Raw genomic sequence first — 20,733 nt, forward strand, 5'->3', positions numbered from 1 at the left:
GCGGCTGCAGGCCTGTAGGCTCTGCATGTCACGCTGTACTGAGGCTAATGCGGCTGGATATCGGTAAATCCACCCACGACTCAAACCTCCACACTCTGCTGTACTGAGGAGCCGGACAGCATTTTCATCTCATGAAACTTAAACCTGACATTTCACTGTATCCTCTCTGTTGGAAACGTGTATTAACTCGCTCAATGTGACTGTTTGTGTGTCATGACGTGTGAGGAACTCTGTGGTTGAGCTCCATCATTTTAGCTCTCAGCCATAGTGGGAGGACATGGCTGAAAATTCAGTTTACCTGGTTGAACTTCATCAATACTGACCTCAAGCATTTTTTTAGAGAGTGAGGAAAGAAAGAGTAATAATTTCTATGTTTTTCTTTATCTTGGATTTATAGACAGTTAATTATGTTAAGCTTTGAGAAAATCGAATCAAACCAAATCAAACTTATTTGTATAGCACATTCCATGTACAAAGCAATTTAAAGTGCTTTACATAAAATAAAAGCATTGCAGGGTGTGTAAGAAGCATTAAAAATACATAAAAGAATATAAAGAGAAACAAATAAAATGATTTAAATGAATTTAAAAACAAGCAACAGTCCAGATAAGTTCAAAGATATCGTGCAGATTTCATGCATAGACACATGAGAAAATTAATGTTTTTAACCTGGATTTAAAAATGTCTCCATTTGGTGAAAGTTTAATCTCCACTGGCAGTTTGTTCCACTTGTTTGCAGCATAACAGCTAAATGCTGCTTCTCCATGTTTAGTCTGGACTCTGGACTGGACCAGCTGACCTGAGTCCTTGGATCTAAGAGCTCTGCTGGCTTTATATTCTCTGAACACATCACAGATTGTAAACCATCAGCAGGCTTTTAAAATCTATTCTGTGACCGACTGGAAGCCAGAGTAAAGATTTTAAAGCTGCTGTGATGTGTTCAGATCTCTTAGTCCGGGTTAAAACTCCAGCAGCAGCGTTCTGGATGAGCTGCAGATGTTTACTGTGGCTGCACAGCTGTTCAGCATCTGAGAAAAAGCAGATACAGGGCAAAACTTTCTCTTCATTCTGACAAATATAAGAGGGATGTTTTTCTGTAATAACCCAACTTAACAGCCAATTGAACTGGTTGCATGACAAAGTAAAAGTATTTGTATTTTCCTGAAGAAAAGATACTTTAATGTTGGACTACTGGCTGTAGTCATTCCAATTAAATCTGTAAACGTGGTGGATAAAAGGCACTGCAGAACTTCAGCATGTCGCAGTCACCCAAAGGTAGTCTGTAAAACCTGTGGGACGTGCTGCTTGTCACTTTGTTGCTACACATAGTGTTGCTGGAGCCTGTCAGTTGCAGAATATTGTACTTTGTCCCATTCATTAAGGACAAAATGGTCCAGGTGTTTTCGCACAGAATGCATCTGATTTCGGGCTGGGCAACGATTAAAATATTTAATCTAATTAATCACATGATTTCCCTGATTAATCACGATAAATCGCATTTGTACGCAAAATCCAAAAATGAATCCAAAAGTAGTGTATAGCTTTTAGCATTTAGTTTTATTTTAAATGTGCTGCCATATGAATGAAAGTGCCATAACATTTGTTGTGCAAACACACTTTTAACATCAGCATCTTTCTGTAGTTTTTATGTAGAAGCCTCGCTCCACTGTCTGTTTCCTTGAATGACTTGCTGCTATCAGTTGTGTGTTTTGCCTTTAAGTGATATTTTAGACTGGAACTACTACGCTGAGAAGACAATTCAACTTGGCAGAGTTTACAGATGACTTTGGTTCTGTCGACTCCGCCGTCTGGAAGAACTTTAAAATGAAAATGGCCGAGTAAAAGTTCCGTACCCTTCTCCATGTTTGGTGGATCCGCCGATTACTTTCTTTTCCTGTTCCACAGCAGACGGCAACAGACTTTTACAACAATAAAATAAATAATAAAACAGGGGTGGTCCATGGCGTAGTGGGTTGAGCAGGCGCCCCATGTACAGAGGCTATAGTCCTCATCAGGTAATAAATCTATTCAAAGGGACAGAACAAGTGGAAATCGAAAAGTAAGTGCAGGGTAAATGTATCAGACGATGTTCCTGAGAGGAATATGGTGATCTGGAAGGAGCATAAACCTTTTCTGACTCAGTTTAGCAGCTGGCTGCAGATATAGAAGTTACTCTGTAAGCAGCATTAGTGACTTAATTTGATTCAGGCAGGTGGAGTTAAATATGCCCTTTTTTGTTTGGTCAAACAGCAGATATGTGTTCTGGGCCATCAGTGGGGCTTTTACTCCGCATTGCTGGGAGGATCTGCTTGAATAGCACTGCATTTCTCAAGATGAACTATTGTCTGTACGAACAGCTGGGTGGCCTGCTGGGTCAGGTTTAGTAAAAGCAGATTTTCTTACGTTGTAAAGTTCAAAGAGAAATGACAAAGAAACAGATGAAACAATGTTAAAGAAGGATAGCTAGACACACAGGCTTCTCACAGTGCTGATCGAGGTGAATGATGAGGGATTGTGAAGAAGAGACAAACCGGTTTGGTGACCAACTGTTCAGTCTCAGGGAGGTTTAGTTAAAGGTTTCTTCCTTTCATCCATGTGGAAATCTCTGAGAAATACTTGAATTAATTGCTGAGACCATGTGTCCATCTGGTGGAGATAACAGGTACGCTTGTCTATCGTGAGTTAAATGAGAAGTCATGTGGCCCCTGGGGCTCTACTGAGGGAGCAATGGGGGTACCACAGAAACTCTATGATAGGAGAATTTCTACGCATATTTAAAAAAGTCTTATCCTTAATGTGGCTTGCTTTATTCAGTTATATGTCAGCAGTCTGAAGTTTTCCCAGAGTTGTCCTGAAGTGAAAACTTCCTCCTCACATTTAAATTCTTGTTTTAGTCCAATGTGTTCAGCATCTTCAAACTCTTTAACTGCCCTCCCTCATCTCACTGGTCCGGGTTCAGATGTTAAACTGCACCTTTCTCCACCTTTCTCTTCATCTGTTATTCTAGATTAATCGGTTTTCCTGGATTAAGCCTCTCTTCTGTCCAAGCCACTGAGAGCCTCATTTGTTTCCTAGGTTACGTTTATAGGAACTGCACAGAGAAAGGATGGTCTGAGCTGTACCCGTCCTACGAGGAAGCCTGCGAGTTTGCAGAGGATGAAGAGGCAGAACCAGAGGTAGACGCTTTCGCTGATTATTCCCGTGAAGTCTTCTTTTTCATCCCAAATAATTGTGTCTCTCTGAGCCCCTTAACTTTAATGGTTCTCCGCTCTCTGGCTTCTTTATTTGTTTGTGCGTTCTTGTAAAAGACCACTTTGATATCATTCTGTACCACTCCTCCAATCTTTGAGAATCCAGTGGGCAACCCTTTTGCCCTGCTGACAGTCAGTGGGGACTATATTGTCTTACAAGCAGCACATATCTGTTAGAGATTTCATTTCTATGCCTTCAACTCCAGCCCTTATTACTGTCATATATAGACACACTAAATGACAGCATCAGTCTCAGCCCTTCTCAACGGCTGCTGAAGCATTTAGTCTTTTACTGAAGTGCAGAAAAATCTCTAATGTTTCTGTTGTTGAGAAACAATCGAGACTCGCCTTTAAGTAGCAAAAAAGAAGGTTGAAACGGATGAGGTAGGACCTGGTTTATTGGGGCACTTTTCTCAAGAAAAGTTAATTTAATTCTCTTTAACATCTGTTTTAACTAAACAGGAGCAAATCACCCCAAAACAGCTGGGATAGGCTCCAGCTTTCTTAGTGACAGGAAGATTCTTAATTTAATGTTTAACAACCCTTTTTGCCTTGTGCTTCCAAGGAGTTTAATCCAAATCCCATTAAGTTCAATTACAGCCACTGCATTGTTCACTCAACAACTAAAGAGTTGAGTTCAGTTTCCCACTACTTGTTCAACACTGAACCATTGATGGTGAAGGTTGGGACTGAGAAGTTTATTTCTTTTTGTCTTTTTCAGACAACATATTTCTCCAACTTCAAGCAGGTGTACACCGCCGGCTACGCTACCTCCCTCATCTCTCTCATATCAGCTATTTTTGTCTTCACTGTCTTCAGGTAACGATCACAGTCTCAGGTTGACTCTCACTTGTGTGAATTTGTCCAGGAATGGGAAAAAAAGGTAAAGTCTTTTAAGTAAAGTTATTTTTCTGTAGGAAGTTTCACTGCACCAGGAACTACATCCACATCAACCTGTTCTTCTCCTTCATCCTGAGAGCGAGCGCAGTCTTCATCAAAGACGGCGTTCTTTTTTCCGATGAAAACCTGGACCACTGCTTCATGTCCACGGTGAGTGTGCCGCCATCCAGCTCCATCGGCGTGTCTATATTTATCCTTCACATAAGCAGAACCAGCAGCAGGATAGCACAAAAGACGACGTGTGTGACCACATTCATTCAGAAATGTGATTCCATGAAAGTGAAAAGATGAAACACTATCCGGCGTGTACAATTATAAAAGTCTGAGCATGTAGCCGGGATTACCTGCTCTTTGTTCTGAAATACCCTAAAGAGCTTATCATAGAGAGCAGGAAGGATTGGAATGCAGCGAATGACTGAGAGCATTAAAGATAACTGTTTCTCTTCCTCCTTTTCTGCTGATAACGCTGCTGTGCTGAAGGTAAGTGAGGGATCAGCATCAGCACTCTGTGACTCATTTAGAGGGGAAGCGAGGCGGAGACAGACGCTGATAAGACATCAGAAAGTCTGCTCCATCCAAAAAAAGACGGCGGTGATGAATAGATGAGGAGATGGCAGCGGAAAAGGGCTAAGAGTGAAAATGAAATAGTGATAAAATAACCCTAATTGAACAACCCACACAAACATAAATGATTTGAACAGTTGGCAGCGTCTCATGTCCGCTGAGAATGCTGATTGTTGAATTGGAAATATTTTTGTCACAGTTGAAGATAATTGAGGAATGCAGACTCACAGGCAGAGGGTAAGCAGACTTTAGAGCAGTGATACTCACTATTTTTTTCACAAGAGCCACATTGGCAGAGCAAAATCAAGTGAAGAGCCACTTTTACCACAACATAGTTTAAGCGGGCTGCGTTGCCAGGTTTAACAGTGTGCCCCCTTTAGGAAACACCATTAAGCCTTAATTAATACTTAATAAAAATACTTAATACTACAAAAACGCAAACTTAATGAAAATACTTAATGCTGTGCAGTATTCGCTGTGTGTTATTTAAAAAAATTATTGTTATTCTTACCATATTTTTATAAGCTACTATGCGAGTCCGAGCCACCAATTAGAGCTTGAGGGGCCGCGCAATGAGTATCTCTGCTTTAAACTAAAGATACTTTAATGTAAGTCACTGAATGAAAAATGGCTTCAGAGCAGGAAATTTAAAACGATCCAACATAAATCCAAGCGAAAAGTTACCAGAATACAAAGTCAAGCTGGAGTCGTAGAGCTGGAACACAAAGAAAAAGGGATAACAAGGATCTGAATTAGCAAAAGACAAAGACAACTGGGAGGTGTAAATACTGAGGGAGGTGATAACTAACAGAATAGAGGTTATAATAGAGTTACCAGAATATAATAGGGTTAGAACAGTAATAGAATTACCAGAAGACAAAGCCAAGCTAGAGCAAAAGAGCAAAAACAAGGCAGTAGAGATAACGAGGACCTGAAATGGGAAAATAGTGAGGGACAAAGAAAACTGGCAGGCATAAATACTGAGGAAGGTGATAACTAACATAACCAGGTGTGCAACAAGAAGAGGATGCAAAACTAAATGGATTTAACTGAAGTGAACAGGAATTATACCTAACTGAGGAGCAGAATTTAAAAAACAAAATACTCTGAAATCCAAAAAAACAAGGTGAACTCAAACCAAATAACACAAAACATCCCAAATACACGTAGACTTTCACAATATTTGTTATTCTCCAGCTGCGGACTGAACACAAAAGTCCATAGAGGGCATTTCCTTCCAACGATGCAGCGCTACATGTTGGTGCCACGTGAGGATGAAGGCAGGAAGTGAAAACATCCATTCTCCAATGATTAAAAGCAGCAGCAACTTACGTTATTTCCAGCTGCTTCTGGATGTGTTTCCATGGAAGGCATCGTCTGAGTACCTAAACCTGATTTAGGTCACATCTGGAGTAAGAAATAACCAAAATCAGCTGTGTGAAGTATTCTGATTGTAGAGACCATATATGGACACTATAATTGTGCTATCATCAGATTTTTTTGTAACTGCTTTACGATGCATGTCCAACTTCTGTGTTCGATAATCCAGTTAAACCAGTCGTGCTTTAGAGTACCAAAACAATGCATACTATCAAACAAGAACTAACTAAAGTCAGTCGACTCAGATTTTGGATTTTCTGCTTTTGTCTGGCAGACCTCCTGTAAATCAGCTGTGGCCTTCTTCCAGTTCAGTATCCTGGCCAACTACTTCTGGCTCCTGGTGGAAGGGATGTACCTGCAGACGCTGCTCGCACTCACCTTTGTCTTCCAGAAGAAGTACTTCTGGTGGTACATCCTCATCGGCTGGGGTTCGTGCCTCAGTCACCGTGACCCCCTTTCATTGGTCTCCTTTGATGTTATTTATTCCTCGTTGTCTCTGCCTGTCCCTTGTTAGAGCTCTACTGTGCCTCTTTCCTAATGACCCGGTCACTTTGTTTGCTCCTTTCAGGTCTACCAACAACAATCATAACAGCCTGGATCCTCACCCGAAACTTCTACGATAACAACGGGTGAGCTGCTGCTGCTGCTGAAAAATTAGAGAAAATATCAAGCATGAAAGCTTGAAAGTGTCCTCTGAATTTATGCATCGAACCACCACATCTGCTGGAATATGGGGCAGTAAAGGGAGGCAAAGGGATTTCCTCCCCAAATGGTCCAGCTGGGTTTGTTGCTGTTTACTAATAAGGAGTTTAACACAACAACTTGGATTACACTGGAAAAAATCTAAATCTTACCAAGTATATTTGTCTCATTGAGTATCTCATTACACTTGATATAAGACACAACTGCCTAACAAGTACCATTTCAGCCAGATATAGGGACTTGTTTTAATACAATACATCTTGAATATCTTGTAAAGTGAAAAAGTCTTGAAAACATCTTGTTTTGAGTCATATTTCACATGAAACATTTGAAGAGGTTTTTAAGCTAATTTCAAGATCACTTTTAACTCAAAAGTCCTAAATATCACATTTTACTTCAAGAAATCTTGACAAGCCGATTTTCACTAGTTCCATTGGCAGATTTTTTTGCTTATTTCAAGCAAAAACGTCTTGTATTTGTTGTTTTTTTACTTATTTTTGGAGGGGCATTTTTTCCAGTGTAGTTCATCGGTGGGGGACACTTTCTGTACATCATTTGGTCTGTTTTGTAGCGAATGCATGTGTGTTTGTTGAAAGAGAGGAGAGGACCCAAATGTGGATGCAGCTTCTGGATGCAGGAGGGTGGAGAAAGAAATAAAAATGTATTGAAAAGAAATTCAAAGAGAGAGCATAACTGAAACAAAAATGAGGATTGATTGAGGACAAATAAAAAAGCTGGGACTATCAGGGAAGCAACAAGTAGTGGATTGAAGTGGAAAATTATACCTTTTACACGTCTGTTTTTGGACTGAATCAAAACATACATGATATAACCACATCTGGAAGGGAATTACTTTGATTCAGAGGTTTGTAAAGTCAGGCTGGATATTTTATTCTATTTTCAGTCTTTGCTCTAAGCCAACTGGCAGCTTAAAATGTGAGAGTGGTGTAAATATTCCCATGAACACCAAAGAAAACAAATCTTTACTAAAATTCGCTGATAGGAAACTTGCTTGTCCAGACCAAGACTTTGCTCTTTAAGCTTCCAGGCCAGCCAAGCTTGGCTTTGCCTCGACTTTGTGCCTCTTGTCCTGGAACTGAATGATGATACGTCCACATTTGTATGAGCTTATACAATTTGTGAGGCTTTCCTGAGAATCATTGGTTTTCTCTGGATTTATAGCTGATCTTATTTACAGAGACAGGGAAGGCTGCAGTCAGCTGCTGGCTGGGTCAGATGTGTGCGAGGCCAGATTAGCATTATTCATAGATCCCCATTCCCTGAATGAAGAAGAGGTTGCGTTATATCCCAGCATTTTTCAAGGTATGAGAGGTTTTCCATCAACCGTACCTCACATGGGTTCATTCATAAATAATCATATGAAAAGGGGCGCAAACTTCTTGTTCTTCTAAAGCCACCAATGAAGTTAGATCAATCAAGTATCTATTCCAAATGTATTACTTTTTAGAGCTTTAATTTAAAAGAATATCAAAATTGAAACTTTTATTTCATTACATGCACATTGCAAAGTATTCTATGTGAACCAATAAGTAAGGGATAAAATGTTTAAAGCACCTTGTTTTACAGTTTCCCTCGATGTAAATTCTTTACTTAAAATCAAAAACCTCTTTCACTTGTTATTTCTTCTTTTTGCTGCAATGTCCCTGAGTGTAAGATCCCACAGAGAGAGACACTGTAAAACACAACCCATCCTGCCAGAAAGAAGCTTTTTCTGTGGATGGACGTACTACAAACTAAATATTAAGCCTGTTTTGCATTTACAAATAGGAGTTTTTCCTGTTTTTTAGAGGTCAGTTTTATTATTTTCTGGAACTGCAAATGAATAAAAGGTAATAATTCGGTGTCTCTCATATATTGATTTAAGAACATAACTTTAAATCCTGGTAGCCCTCACCATTTAGACCAAACCCGTTTATCACTGAATTAATTAGCAGTGCAGTTATGTTGATTATATTGTAGTGACTGCCTGATCAGTGAGGAATGTGACGATGCAGCTGTTTCTTTTATTTTCAGAATAATGCTCTGGCTCTGGAGTTGTTGTGTGTTTCCTTAGTAGATAAGAGACAAATTGTAGAGCTGAAAACTGTCTTGTTTTCTTTTGTTATTGTTACCTGTTGTGTGTCTCAGGTGCTGGGACGACACAGATGTGGCCTTCATCTGGTGGATCATAAAAGCCCCGATAACTGCATCACTACTGGTGAGTACAGAGCAGTAAAGTGGGAGATATTGAAGGATTATAACACTCCTCAATCTTGGCTCCCTGTGCATTTTGACTCTAATATTGTGATAACATGAGGGGGAACAATAAAAAGTCGAGAGAAGGTGATCTATTTCCGACATAAAACCTGACCAGTCTACAGAAAAGACTGTTTTTCTGCTGGTGAGCTTTAGTTTCTTTGATTAAGAAGGTTATAAGTGGAGTTATGTGTTTTTATTATCAGTGGGGATGAGAACAAAAGGCTGCACATATTTATCATGATCTCTTTCAGTTAATCCCCTCTGATTAGCATCTCTGGCAGGACATGGTGCTGAATATTCTCCCGTTGCCAGTACAGCAATGACATTAACTGCTCGATTTTTCAGCTGGGCCATCAAACAAAGGCAATAACTGTTTGTTTCATGTAGGTTAACTTCATCATCTTCATCAATGTGATTCGTATTCTGGTTCAGAAGCTGAGGTCACCTGGAGTTGGTGGCAACGACACCAGTCACTTCAAGTGAGACCGAACAAATCCAGCGTTAACAAATACATAGAAGGATTATCATGGATTACATGCATGTTTTCTTCATGGTGTGCTGTGCATGTGTGTGTGCAGGAGACTGGCCAAATCCACTCTGCTGCTCATCCCCCTGTTTGGGATGCACTACATGGTGTTCGCTTTCCTCCCAGAAAACACAGGAGCAGAGGCTCGAATCTTTATAGAGCTCGGTCTGGGATCCTTTCAGGTATCGCACAGCAGAAAACACAGATGCAAAGAGAAAGAAAAAACAACTTCTGACAACATCACATAATGTGTTTGTGCTTTAAAGGGATTCGTTGTGGCCCTGCTGTACTGTTTCCTGAACGGTGAGGTAAGGAACAGCTACATATTGTACACAGATGTGGTTTTGCATCTGTTAGTCTGTCCTCTACAGGTCCTTTTTTTTTTTTAATCTGCCTGTTATTTACAAATCAAACTGCAACTTATTAGATTCTCAGATTTAGAACCACTTTACACTGGAAAAAAATGCCCCTCCAAAAAGTAAAAGAAACAACAATACGTTTTGCTTGAAATAAGCAAAGAAAATCTGCCAATGGAACTAGTGAAAATCGGCTTGTCAAGATTTCTTGAAATAAGATGTGATATTTGGGACTTTTGAGATAAAAGTGATCTTGAAATTAGCTTAAAAACCTCTTCAGATGTATTGTCTTCAAACAAGTCCCTATATCTGGCTGAAATTGTACTTGTTAGGCAGTTGTGTCTGATATTAAGTGTAATGAAATATTTTAACTAGAAATGAGACAAAAATAAGACTTTGATTTTTTTCCAGTGTAGTGCCATTATGTTTAAAAAATATGCTGCTTGAGATTTTACGACTTTTGTTGTATTTTCCTTATCTGATGAAGCAGATATCACTGTTAAAAGTTATTCCAAAAAAGGATTCTTTGGAAGTCAGGACAGGTAATTTCAGGGTTTCAGTGAGGAGGATGTAGTAATACCCTACTTCCCCCAAACTGCAGGACAAACGTTGGTTGATATGTTCTTTATTTCACACCTGTTGCTGGGTTCAGTTTCATATAGCAGCACAAATTCCAACTATCTAGACACCGTGCAACTAACCTCAAACTATGGGGGCCACAAATGGCTTTCCCTATGATAAAAGGCAACGGGTATTTTATTTTGTGAAAATAACCGGAAGTGCGTTGCTCACTGCGGCTAGCTTTGGTAGCGCCGAATTCGTGGGAACAAAATTGTAACCAGCCGGTATTTTGTCAGATTTTCAACATGTTGGCGATCTAAACGACTACTTTCTCACCTGAAAATGTTTCAAATGTTGCTAAAGTTTACAGTTTAGAGCTTAAGCGAAAATCAGCTTCAGGCCGGCTGATTTCTGCTCTGGCAGGAGCGAAATGCATTTTGGGTAAACGCTCTGCATACTGTCTGATCGATCAGTATGCAAGTATGTAGTATGTAGTATGTGGTTTCGAACACAGATTATTATTTTACACTATTGAATTGTACACACTGGAACTTTAAAGCTACTTTTGCAAAGACTTTGCACACTGAAAGTGGATTTTACTGTCTCTGGTTTAGGATTCTGACCTTGACTCTCAGGGATCAGGTTCACTAAGTGACCTTAGAAATGACTGATGTGTGGCAGTAATTATAAAAGCTGCCTGAATTCTCCAAATGCTGAGGATTGGAGCTTAAATGCCTCCTTTATTATATTGGGAAACATCCTTTATGAGATAATTGAATCCCAAAATTCTTTGCAGCCACAACATTTAATTAATGATTTAATGATTATTTTCATACTGTCATACTAACTGAGATTCACATCAAACTTAGTAATGCAGTTATATCTTTACTGCCTATCCAAGATCTGTTGGGGTGAAGTATCTCATGCACTTTTTATAGTCTGTCTGTGGATCAGTTGTTTCCTCACAGCAGACGCATGACAGCCAAGTTTCAGCCACAGATTCCTGGCAAGATTATTCCACCATGACTTTTTTCCAATCCAATCCAATTTTATTTATAAAGAACTTTACAACAACCTCAGTTGACCAAAGTGCTGTACAGAAATTTTTTTTTTTAAAAACAAAGAAATTAAAAGAATAAAATACAAGAATAAATTAAAAGATATAAAACATAAACACATAAAAGACATTTAAAACAATAATAATACTAAAAATAGTAATTATATATTCAACATCTCTCAACAGTTTTATATAATAAATTAAGGACAAACTAGCTAAAAGCTGAAATGCTCAATGAAGTACAACAGAGTTTTGTTTGGGTCCACATGAAGGAACAAATAATAAGACCGGACCGTTTCTTCCAAAATAAAGCCGACGTGTGGAGAATAATGTAGAGATTGTGAGAATAAAGTTAAAACACAATTTCAAGTACAGTCAAAAGAATGAGAAAAAACATGATATTTCAAGATAAAAGTGAAATCCCTGAGATTACATTAAATAAGATTAATTAAACAAAAACTGAAATGTGTAATTGAGCTAGTGACATTGGACAAGAACATCCGTTTTAGCTCATGAACAGAGGGTGGTAATAATAGTAATACATTAAAAAATATGCTGATATCCCTGCTGAAATATCTGGTAATGGACATATGTGAGTGTGTAGAAGCATTCTGTCGCCCTCCAAACTTGATCTGATAGACCAGAAGAGTCTCACTTGTACTTATACCCATGACCCCACGTGTCCCTCTCGTAAAAAAAAAAAAACAGAACTCCATTCTGTTTGTGGAATTTGTGTTTCCCGTGTTACGGATCTTTCTTTATTATTTTCGCTCATGCGTGTTTTCAGGTGCAGGCCGAGCTGAAGAAGCGCTTCTGGAAGTGGCAGACTGAGAGTTACCTGAGTTACAGTAAACGACGCCGTACGCTGTTCAACGAAAGCAGCACCATCACTCAGATATCCGTCCTGGATAAATCCAGCCCCAAAGACCAGCCAGTGTCAGAGGCACACGCCCTCACACCCAGCAATGTGTCCGCCGTCTGAGAAACAGCTGGCAGTTGAGTCCTTTATTGCACATCTGCTCTGCGTTTCGTCCTGAGCAGAGACTAAACCACAGAGCCCGATTGTTGAATGTTTAAGGTACTTCTCAACTTTCTATGATTTTTTTTTTGCTGAACAAATATGAGACCTCTATTTTACAACACAGAGACTACAGTGTTTGATGGACAGGTAATGTACTATATCACCTGTATTTTTGCTTTGGGGCTCCTCCTCCACATCTTATTCAAATCTCTTACTCCACTTTAAAAAAAAAAAAGCATTTATATCACATGGCTTTTTGTTGTTCTTTAAGAATTAGCACATGGTAAGCTCCATTTTGTTCGTAAGAATTATTACGTATTCTGCTGTTTTGTGGTTCATTTCTGTGTTTGTGCTGTTTTTGTTCACATTATTGACTTGTTGAGCTGCTCATAAAGTAAAATGCTAATCAGAAAAAAAAAAACTTTTCCTTGTTATGGTCCCTACAATTAGATAGTCAGAGGCCAGAAGTGGGAGCATGACAGATGACTGATATCATGATCTTGTGAGATTACGTATCAGAAGATCTCCACCATTTTAAAATGATCTCATGTTATCTTCAACTCCAAATTGATTTCATCAATCAAACACAACATTAAACCAACATTGCATTCACATGTAACATGTAACTAAACAGTGACGCAAGCATGGCACTCCCTGGTGTCAACGTTTCAGCAGACAGGATACCACAGAAACAACCATGGTCTGGCATGGAGCTAGTTGACCAGAGGACAGCTGACTCAGGAGCAGAAACAGGCAGGGGGTTGAGGGCTAACTGGCTTGGGAGATGGGCCAAGGAAGAGGCCCGTTAGCTTTGGGAAATGCTGGAAATAAGAAGTATTAAAAAGTCCCGATTGCATTCTGGCAAAAATCCCCAACCATGATTTTGAGAACACTTTGTTATCCACGATCCAGTTAAAAAGGCCTGCTTTATCCCCCAAAAAACAGTGTCAGGAAAAAAGGGGTGTCGATATATGGCTGAAGAAAAGATCATAGATAAAAACAGACGTCGTCGTTCACGTACCAGAAGTAGCTGATGCAGAAGTGTCTTAAAGTTTGTCTTACAAGTCATTTCGAAGATATTATGGAGATTCCCTCCTGGTGAAAATGATTCCATAGTTATACGAGGTCATTTCTTTTTGTCCAATCAGGATTCAGGTATCACTCTCCAGCTCCATCCCCTGTCCAAATATTGCCAGTTCTAGTTTCAGAAAGACCAACGTAGCAACAGCTGAATGCCAAACTGGAGTCTTGAAAATGGTAAGTCACAATAAAACCTGTGATGTCACGGCGACCATGACCATCCTTTAGAGTTTTTTTATTTCAGCTCCCATGTGAATGAATAATGTTCCACTGAATGTCTGTGTCAGCACACACAGTGCCACGCTGGGGTGGGAAGCTCACCTTACACATAGTCTGTGTGTAAGGTGACAGACCTTCAAAAGTTCTGTGAAACATTTCTTTGTGGGCACAGAAAAAAACGAGAGTATTTAACATCGGTCTTTTCTCTTTTAATCAAGTTTTCTTATTTCCGGAGCAGAACTCCAGAGTTTCTGGTTTGACTTTGGCTCCATAATTAAACTTTGCAGAAATCGGTCTTATTGTTGACTATCAGAAAAGTGAATGACGCAAATTCTGGATAAATTTAGCAAATGTGTGTCTGTCCGTTCACTCCTGCAGAAACATCTGCACTCTGTAACCATATAATGTTAAATTGACATTTGACCGGGTTCTGGGAACTCTTCCAGTAACAAAAAAAGATCTCTGTGCGGGCAGCTTCTGTGGCCTGTTAATGCGACAGGACTTTGCATCCAGGATCTGATCGCATCCATCCGTTTTCTGCTCCTTCTCTGGATAAAGGAGGCAACAGTCTGAGCAGAAATCCCCAGATCTCCTTCTCCCCAGCGACCTCCTCCAGCTCTTCTGTGGTGACACAGAGTCCTTCCCAAGCCAGCCAAGAGATCTAAACCCTCCAATGGTTCCTGGGTCGTCCCTGCAGATGCTGCCCCAGTCCATCCGTCTTATCTTGCGTTCCATTCTGTCCCTACTTGTAAACAAGACCCCAACCTTCGTAAACTCTTCCACCTGAGACAGCAACCCACTCCCAACCTCTATTCCAGCTGGAGATCGTGACCTCAGGCTTGGAGTTGCTGATTCTTATCCTGACAGCCTCACAGTCGGCCTATTATTCATGATATCCAGTGTTTAGAAATGAGCGACTCCTTGACCAGATTAGCACCCTTATTTAAAGGAATAATCCGGAGTAAAATGCCCTTTAGATCAATTTACGGGATGTTGGGAGTACATACGTTGAGTTGACATCAAAATCATGTCATTCGGATGTGTTTTGAGAATTTCGATTTGACCGTTTTTAGCCAAAAGTCGTTAGCCTGGAGGTGAGAGGGGCATATCATGTCACCGCTACAAAACGCTATTTTTATACCTCTTCTACAGCTCCAAACAACATAACACTTACGTGGTAGTGAGTAGAGGGTCCCTAAAGCCAAACCGAAGTGTCCCGAGGTCTTCATGTGGTCGGATACAGAGTCCAGAATGAATTTAAGCAAGCCAGTACCTTTCCGGAAATGTTGCTGCTGCAGCTGCCGCTTAAAGGGATAGTTCGCCTCTTTTGACATGAAGCTGTATGACATCCCATATTAGCAACATCATTTATGAACATTTTCTTACCCCCTGTTGCGTCCTGTGAGCAGAGTTCCAGCCTCGTTTTGGTGTTGATGAAGGTAGTCCGGCTAGTTGGCTGGGGTTTAAAAAATAAAGCGTCTTGCTTCTCAAAACAATATGCGTTCAAAAGAGTAATACATTTGCATCACAAAATCGTTGTCCAGGAAAAAGTCAGACCTCACATCGCTTGGTGCTATTTTTGCCTCCCTTGATATCAATGCACCCAATGTAAACTGTGCAGACCGAAGAGCAGACCGAGCAGTCCCCTGCTTCCGAGCAGTAAACACCGTAATGTGCGGCTATCGCTAGGTGGCTGGACGCATTGATATCAAGGGAGGCAAAAATAGCGCCATGGAATGTGAGCTCTGACTTTTTCCTGGACAACGATTTTGTGATGCAAATGTATTACTCTTTTGAACGCATATTGTTTTGAGAAGCAAGACGCTTTATTTTTGTGTCCCCAGCCAGCCGGACTACCTTCATCAACGCCAAAACTCGGCTGGAACTCGGCTCACAGGACGCAGCAGGGGGTAAGTCAATGTTCATAAATGATGTTGCTAATATGGGATGTCATACAGCTTCATGTCAAAAGAGGCGAACTATCCCTTTAAGACCGTGGTGAAGTTGGTTTGATATTGGATATTCGACAGATATTCACAATAAGGAAATAAGGTGTCTTTTTTTTCAAACCAATATCAAACCAACTTCACCACGGTCTGTAGCGGCAGCTGCAGCAGACACATTTCCGGAAAGGTACTGGCTTGATTAAATTCATTCTGGACTCTATAACCGACCACATGAAGACCTCGGGACACTTCGGTTTGGCTTTAGGGACCCTCTACTCACTACCACGTAAGTGTTATGTTGTTTGGAGCTGTAGAAGAGGTATAAAAATAGCTTTTTGTAGCGGTGACGTGATTTGCCCCATTCACTTCCATCTAACGACTTTTGGCTAAAAACGGTCAAATCGAAATTCTCAAAACACATCCGAATGACATAATTTTGATGTCAACTCAACGTATGTACTCCCAACATCCCGTAAATTGATCTAAAGTGCATTTTACTCCGGATTATCCCTTTAAATATTTATTATCTCGTTTTTTTTTTATCCAGATAATAGTTTTAAAACGTCTCGTCTGGCTTGTTTTTTACTGACTGGTTTGGAGTGAATAAACTAGCCTGGGTAGTGTCATCAGCAGGTGACTGTGGGCTACTTTACACGTGCCTGTAATAAACAGAGTAGTGGTCGCAAACTGGAAACAAAGTTCTTTACACTGTTGTAATATTGTGATTATTTAGGTCATGTTAGTGAGTACTTGCCATGTTTGTTGAGTTAGATGTTTTAAAAAAAAGGCAAAAACCATCTCAACAAAGTTAGACACAGTTTTGTGATTTTTTTTTTTTTCCCTTTTTTTAATCAAACTTTTCTAAAGCCTTCAAAATATTACAAAGTATACATAAAAGGGTTAATAGAAACCCAACAAAACTGCTGTTGTTCTAACAGAAAAGAGTTTGTGTTTCCACCTCGTCGGTTTTTAATTTCTGTGACTTTATGTGGTCCATTAAAGTTTGCCACACCTCAGTGGGGTCACATGGCACCGAAAGGATCGGATAATTGACAAAATTACAAGTTGAGCAAGGGAAATTATCCTTGGATATGTGGCGGTGAATGAATCGAATCAAACTCAGGCATTGGAGAAAGATGGAGAACGTAGAGCAAGACGAAGCTACGTCCCTCTACATTTGGTCTGTGATGAGCTGCTTGTTGCACAAACTCGATGCCCAACGGAGCATTCTCCATCGCGTTGTTTGTTTCTTTCTGACGGCGACAGCAACAGGAATATCGTCTCCTTTGACTTCCGGGTCACGACCCCGGGAAAACATCTGGAGCATGCGCAGAACGCAAAGTCTGATTCACCACGAGCTTCAGCGTCTACAAGCAAGTTTAGTGTGACTTTCAACCGAGTTATCTCGGGGTCTTAATCCCAGGCGCGTCATTTCCGCCGGGGACGGTGGGGACGCGTCCCCGGCACTTCGTCTGATGAGCAGATTTGTCCCCACCACTTTAAAAAAGTAGAGAAAGTGCAAACGCCGCTTTTGGTGCAGAACCTAAAAACTATCATTTTATATCATGGCTCCTAACCAAACACTATTTGATCCGCCCTGCTTTCACTCTCCTTGTATGAATGCGCTTGCAATCAGCCCACATTGCTGAATAGCAACTATGTTGAATCTGTCACAGTGTAACGAGCGATGAAAGACGTCGCTGGTGTTGCAGGTGAAGATTCGTCAGTGTTTATAATGCATATCAGGCGAGAGACAATTAATGAAAACTTATTTCACAGAGGCGTTGCTGCTCGTTCACTCTTGCCCGTCGTTTCATAGCCTGGCAATGTTTGAAAACTTTGTCAGGACAAGGGCTGTTTGTAGCCAGGCTACGTCTCCTGATGCGCTCTTGCTTGGTCGAGGTTTGTCTGAGATTTGTTGGTGTGTCAAGGGCTGTGCAATAACCGAAATCGTGTCTTGTACTAAAATGCGGATTTTGAAATACGAATAGGGCCTACACTTAAGTTTGTCCCATCCCAGGATGTTTCACTGCGGTCACGCCATCTGCGCTTCGGAGAGGCACGGTGGCGCTAGCTACACTTGAAAATCCAGTTCCCGTTTACATCGCGTCGTACGGTAAAGCGTGTGAGCGGTTTTATGGTGCATTCAAGTGCACCCCGTAAACTCAGAAATCTATATCAAAGTTGACAGTTCAGTGTAGGCATTAGGATGGAAAATAAATTATAGTTTGAGTTGTGTAACGGCATCATATATAGTTCTGTTAAATCATTTTTAATATGTTGAGTTTTAAATATGTTAAATTTGATTGCTACATCAGATTTATCAATATTAAGTTTCTTTGGGAATCTGAGAAGACATTTTATTAAAATTCTCAACAAAATCTTCCATGCAAGTGGCCACTATGATAGGGTGTATTTTTTAAACTGCTCACTGTGAGGTGTTGTGGTGATAATTTAAGTTTGGTTCTGTCTCTTCCCTGTTTGGCTGTAGTGCACTGATGAGAGGTGCAAACAAGGCAGAGATGACCAGTTGATTTGGGCTGGTGCAGGTAGGGCTGGATGTCCAATAAGGAATATGGTCACACACACATACACATACAAGGACATCAAGCAAGTAAAAGGCAAAAATTGTGAAATGAAACCACATTATGCAAAAGGAAAGAAGAAGAGTGATATAAAGAGATGGGGGATGTATTAAAAAATGATGCAGTGAAATAACTTGAAAATCACCACAGAGGTAGCTGGGGACATGTAGAACAAGAATCAGATGGAGTTTGCAGAAAACAATTTGAATTTTTGTTTTTATGAATATTTTAATCTGGCCATGTACATCATGCATTGGGCTCAAACACTTTACCTTACAACGCGATGTAGACGCGCACTCGATTTTCAAGTGTAGATCGCGCGACCGTGCCTCTCTGAAGCGCAGATGGCGTGACCGCAGTGATGTTTCCGACGGCCTAAACAAGACCGCGCAGATGGCTTTTAACTTTTCATATAGGGACAATATCGCGTCAATACGCATCATCTAATGCAATGCCTATTATTTATCATGAAACCTCAATTCGGAAGTAATGGGCCTAGCTTGTACCCAGCACTTTTCAAACCTTACTCAGGTTTATGGTAATTGTCCCCAGCACTTCTGAAATCAAACTGACGCCCATGCTTAATCCTATCACAAGTAACCCAATCCGATCCAATTTCTTGTCAGATTAAGGTGTATACATGAATTTAAAAACTCAGTCTTATTGTAATTTAGCCAATAATCCTTTTTTACAGTGCCATGTAACCCCAGTCAGTGAGGTAACATGGCACATGACAAGAAATTGCATCGGACACTAATGTATCGTCACACTAAACGGGTGAAGCACGTGGTGAATTGGACTTTGCGTTCTGCGCATGCTCCAGATTTTTTCCCGCTCTTCATGTTGGAGTATGACACGCTTTGTGCCTCTGATCCGATTCATTCACCGCCATATATCCAAGGATAATTACCCTTGCTCAACTCATTCTTATTGTAATTTAGCCAATTATCCGATCCTTTCGGTGCCATGTGACCACACTGACTGTGACATCTTCGGTATCAATACTGATGGATTCCTGTGCGATCGTCTTACAGAAACTTTGTGTGAGGGAACATGCCATCAGTGGCTCTGCCTGCAATAAGTTGCACAGTGCATTAGCGCACATCTGGAGCACTAGACTGTAAACTCTATTTATTAGTCAGATTATTGTTTTTTACGTATTTGCGTGAATGTAAGTAGATTCGAACGAGAGTATTTTATGATGTGAAAGTTTGTCCATCTGATTTCTACAGCCGCCACATTAAATTTGTCACTGGCAGAACTAAAGTCTATGAGTATTAGGTAAGAAGATCTTTTAGCTGCAAAATTGGTGATTTTTCCGTATTGTACATTTCATGTAGTTTTATTCTTATAACATGTATTATTATAAAATGTGGAAAAGCTGTTTTTAGAGACCGTACAAGCTGCTTTTATGTTAACAACTGCATGCTTTGAGCTTTTTCTCTGCATTTTTGACATTAAAGGAGCACTTTGCACACATGTATATCTGTACAGTACTGTCCATGGTGAGAAAAAGGACATTACTCAGCTACTGACCCCTACAGTGCCTTCATGCAGTTTGTCTCTCTATAGTTCAGGGGGATTGAACCTACTGCAAGTTTGCATTCAAAATGTGTGCAACTGAGTCCTAAACTTGTGATAGCGTACCAAATGCTTTAGCTGAGCTGTGTAACTGACATGCTTCTGTGTTGTGTTTTATTCCAGGAAGGATCAGAATATTGTGCTTTAGTCTCGGTCACTGACGAAGCTTTCTTGGAGTTTGAAACTCTCCTGCGAGGAAGTGATGTTTGATTTGTTGTTTTTTTCTAAAGAAAGCTCCTCATGTTGTTGCTGTACTTTGCGGTTTGAATTACTTTGTAAGTTTTTCTCTTTCAGGTTCCCGTTTACAACACGTTTCTGGCTCGGTGTTTCCTTTCTCTGTTTTGAGGTGACATTACAGGATTTTTCTGGCTATTGATACTTTATATGTTCCTGTCAGAAGCCCCTCAGCTCTTCTACGATCAGTAGATCTTTTCAAAATGCCTTTGCTAATGGATACCAATCAGCCATAACATTAAAACCACATGCATGGTATTATGTAGGCCTCCCTCCTAACACCAACACATCTCTAAGCTCTTGGGACGTGGGTGAAGAACCTTTAGGGGTCTCTTGTTGTATGCTTTGGGGATGTGTGGAGGTTAGATACTGGGTCGACTCTTAGTGCTTTTGCTGTGGTCCTTAACGGTCTACTCTGAAGGATGTCATGACATCTAGTGGGAGAAATTCCAAACTGAAACCAACTGAATCCCTCCACCTACGCCAGAGTTTTGAGCCAGAGTTTTGAGCC

General features: G+C 40.4%; 1 protein-coding gene across 1 annotated transcript in view; it reads left to right on the forward strand.

Moving 5' to 3' along the window:
- The window catches only part of ghrhrb (growth hormone releasing hormone receptor b), a 45,941-nt gene extending 33,115 nt beyond the window's left edge, over positions 1-12,826 (forward strand). The window contains exons 4-13 of the mRNA XM_075485990.1: positions 3,076-3,176; positions 3,973-4,070; positions 4,169-4,301; positions 6,370-6,523; positions 6,664-6,724; positions 8,946-9,015; positions 9,444-9,535; positions 9,635-9,764; positions 9,849-9,890; positions 12,344-12,826. Of these exons, the coding sequence (XP_075342105.1) occupies positions 3,076-3,176; positions 3,973-4,070; positions 4,169-4,301; positions 6,370-6,523; positions 6,664-6,724; positions 8,946-9,015; positions 9,444-9,535; positions 9,635-9,764; positions 9,849-9,890; positions 12,344-12,538 (1,076 nt within the window). The 3' untranslated portion in view covers positions 12,539-12,826. The remainder of the gene's footprint in view (positions 1-3,075; positions 3,177-3,972; positions 4,071-4,168; positions 4,302-6,369; positions 6,524-6,663; positions 6,725-8,945; positions 9,016-9,443; positions 9,536-9,634; positions 9,765-9,848; positions 9,891-12,343) is intronic.
- Positions 12,827-20,733: the final 7,907 nt, after the last annotated feature.

This window comes from Odontesthes bonariensis, chromosome 15, assembly GCF_027942865.1.
Source record: "Odontesthes bonariensis isolate fOdoBon6 chromosome 15, fOdoBon6.hap1, whole genome shotgun sequence".
NCBI classification, from domain to species: domain Eukaryota; kingdom Metazoa; phylum Chordata; class Actinopteri; order Atheriniformes; family Atherinopsidae; genus Odontesthes; species Odontesthes bonariensis.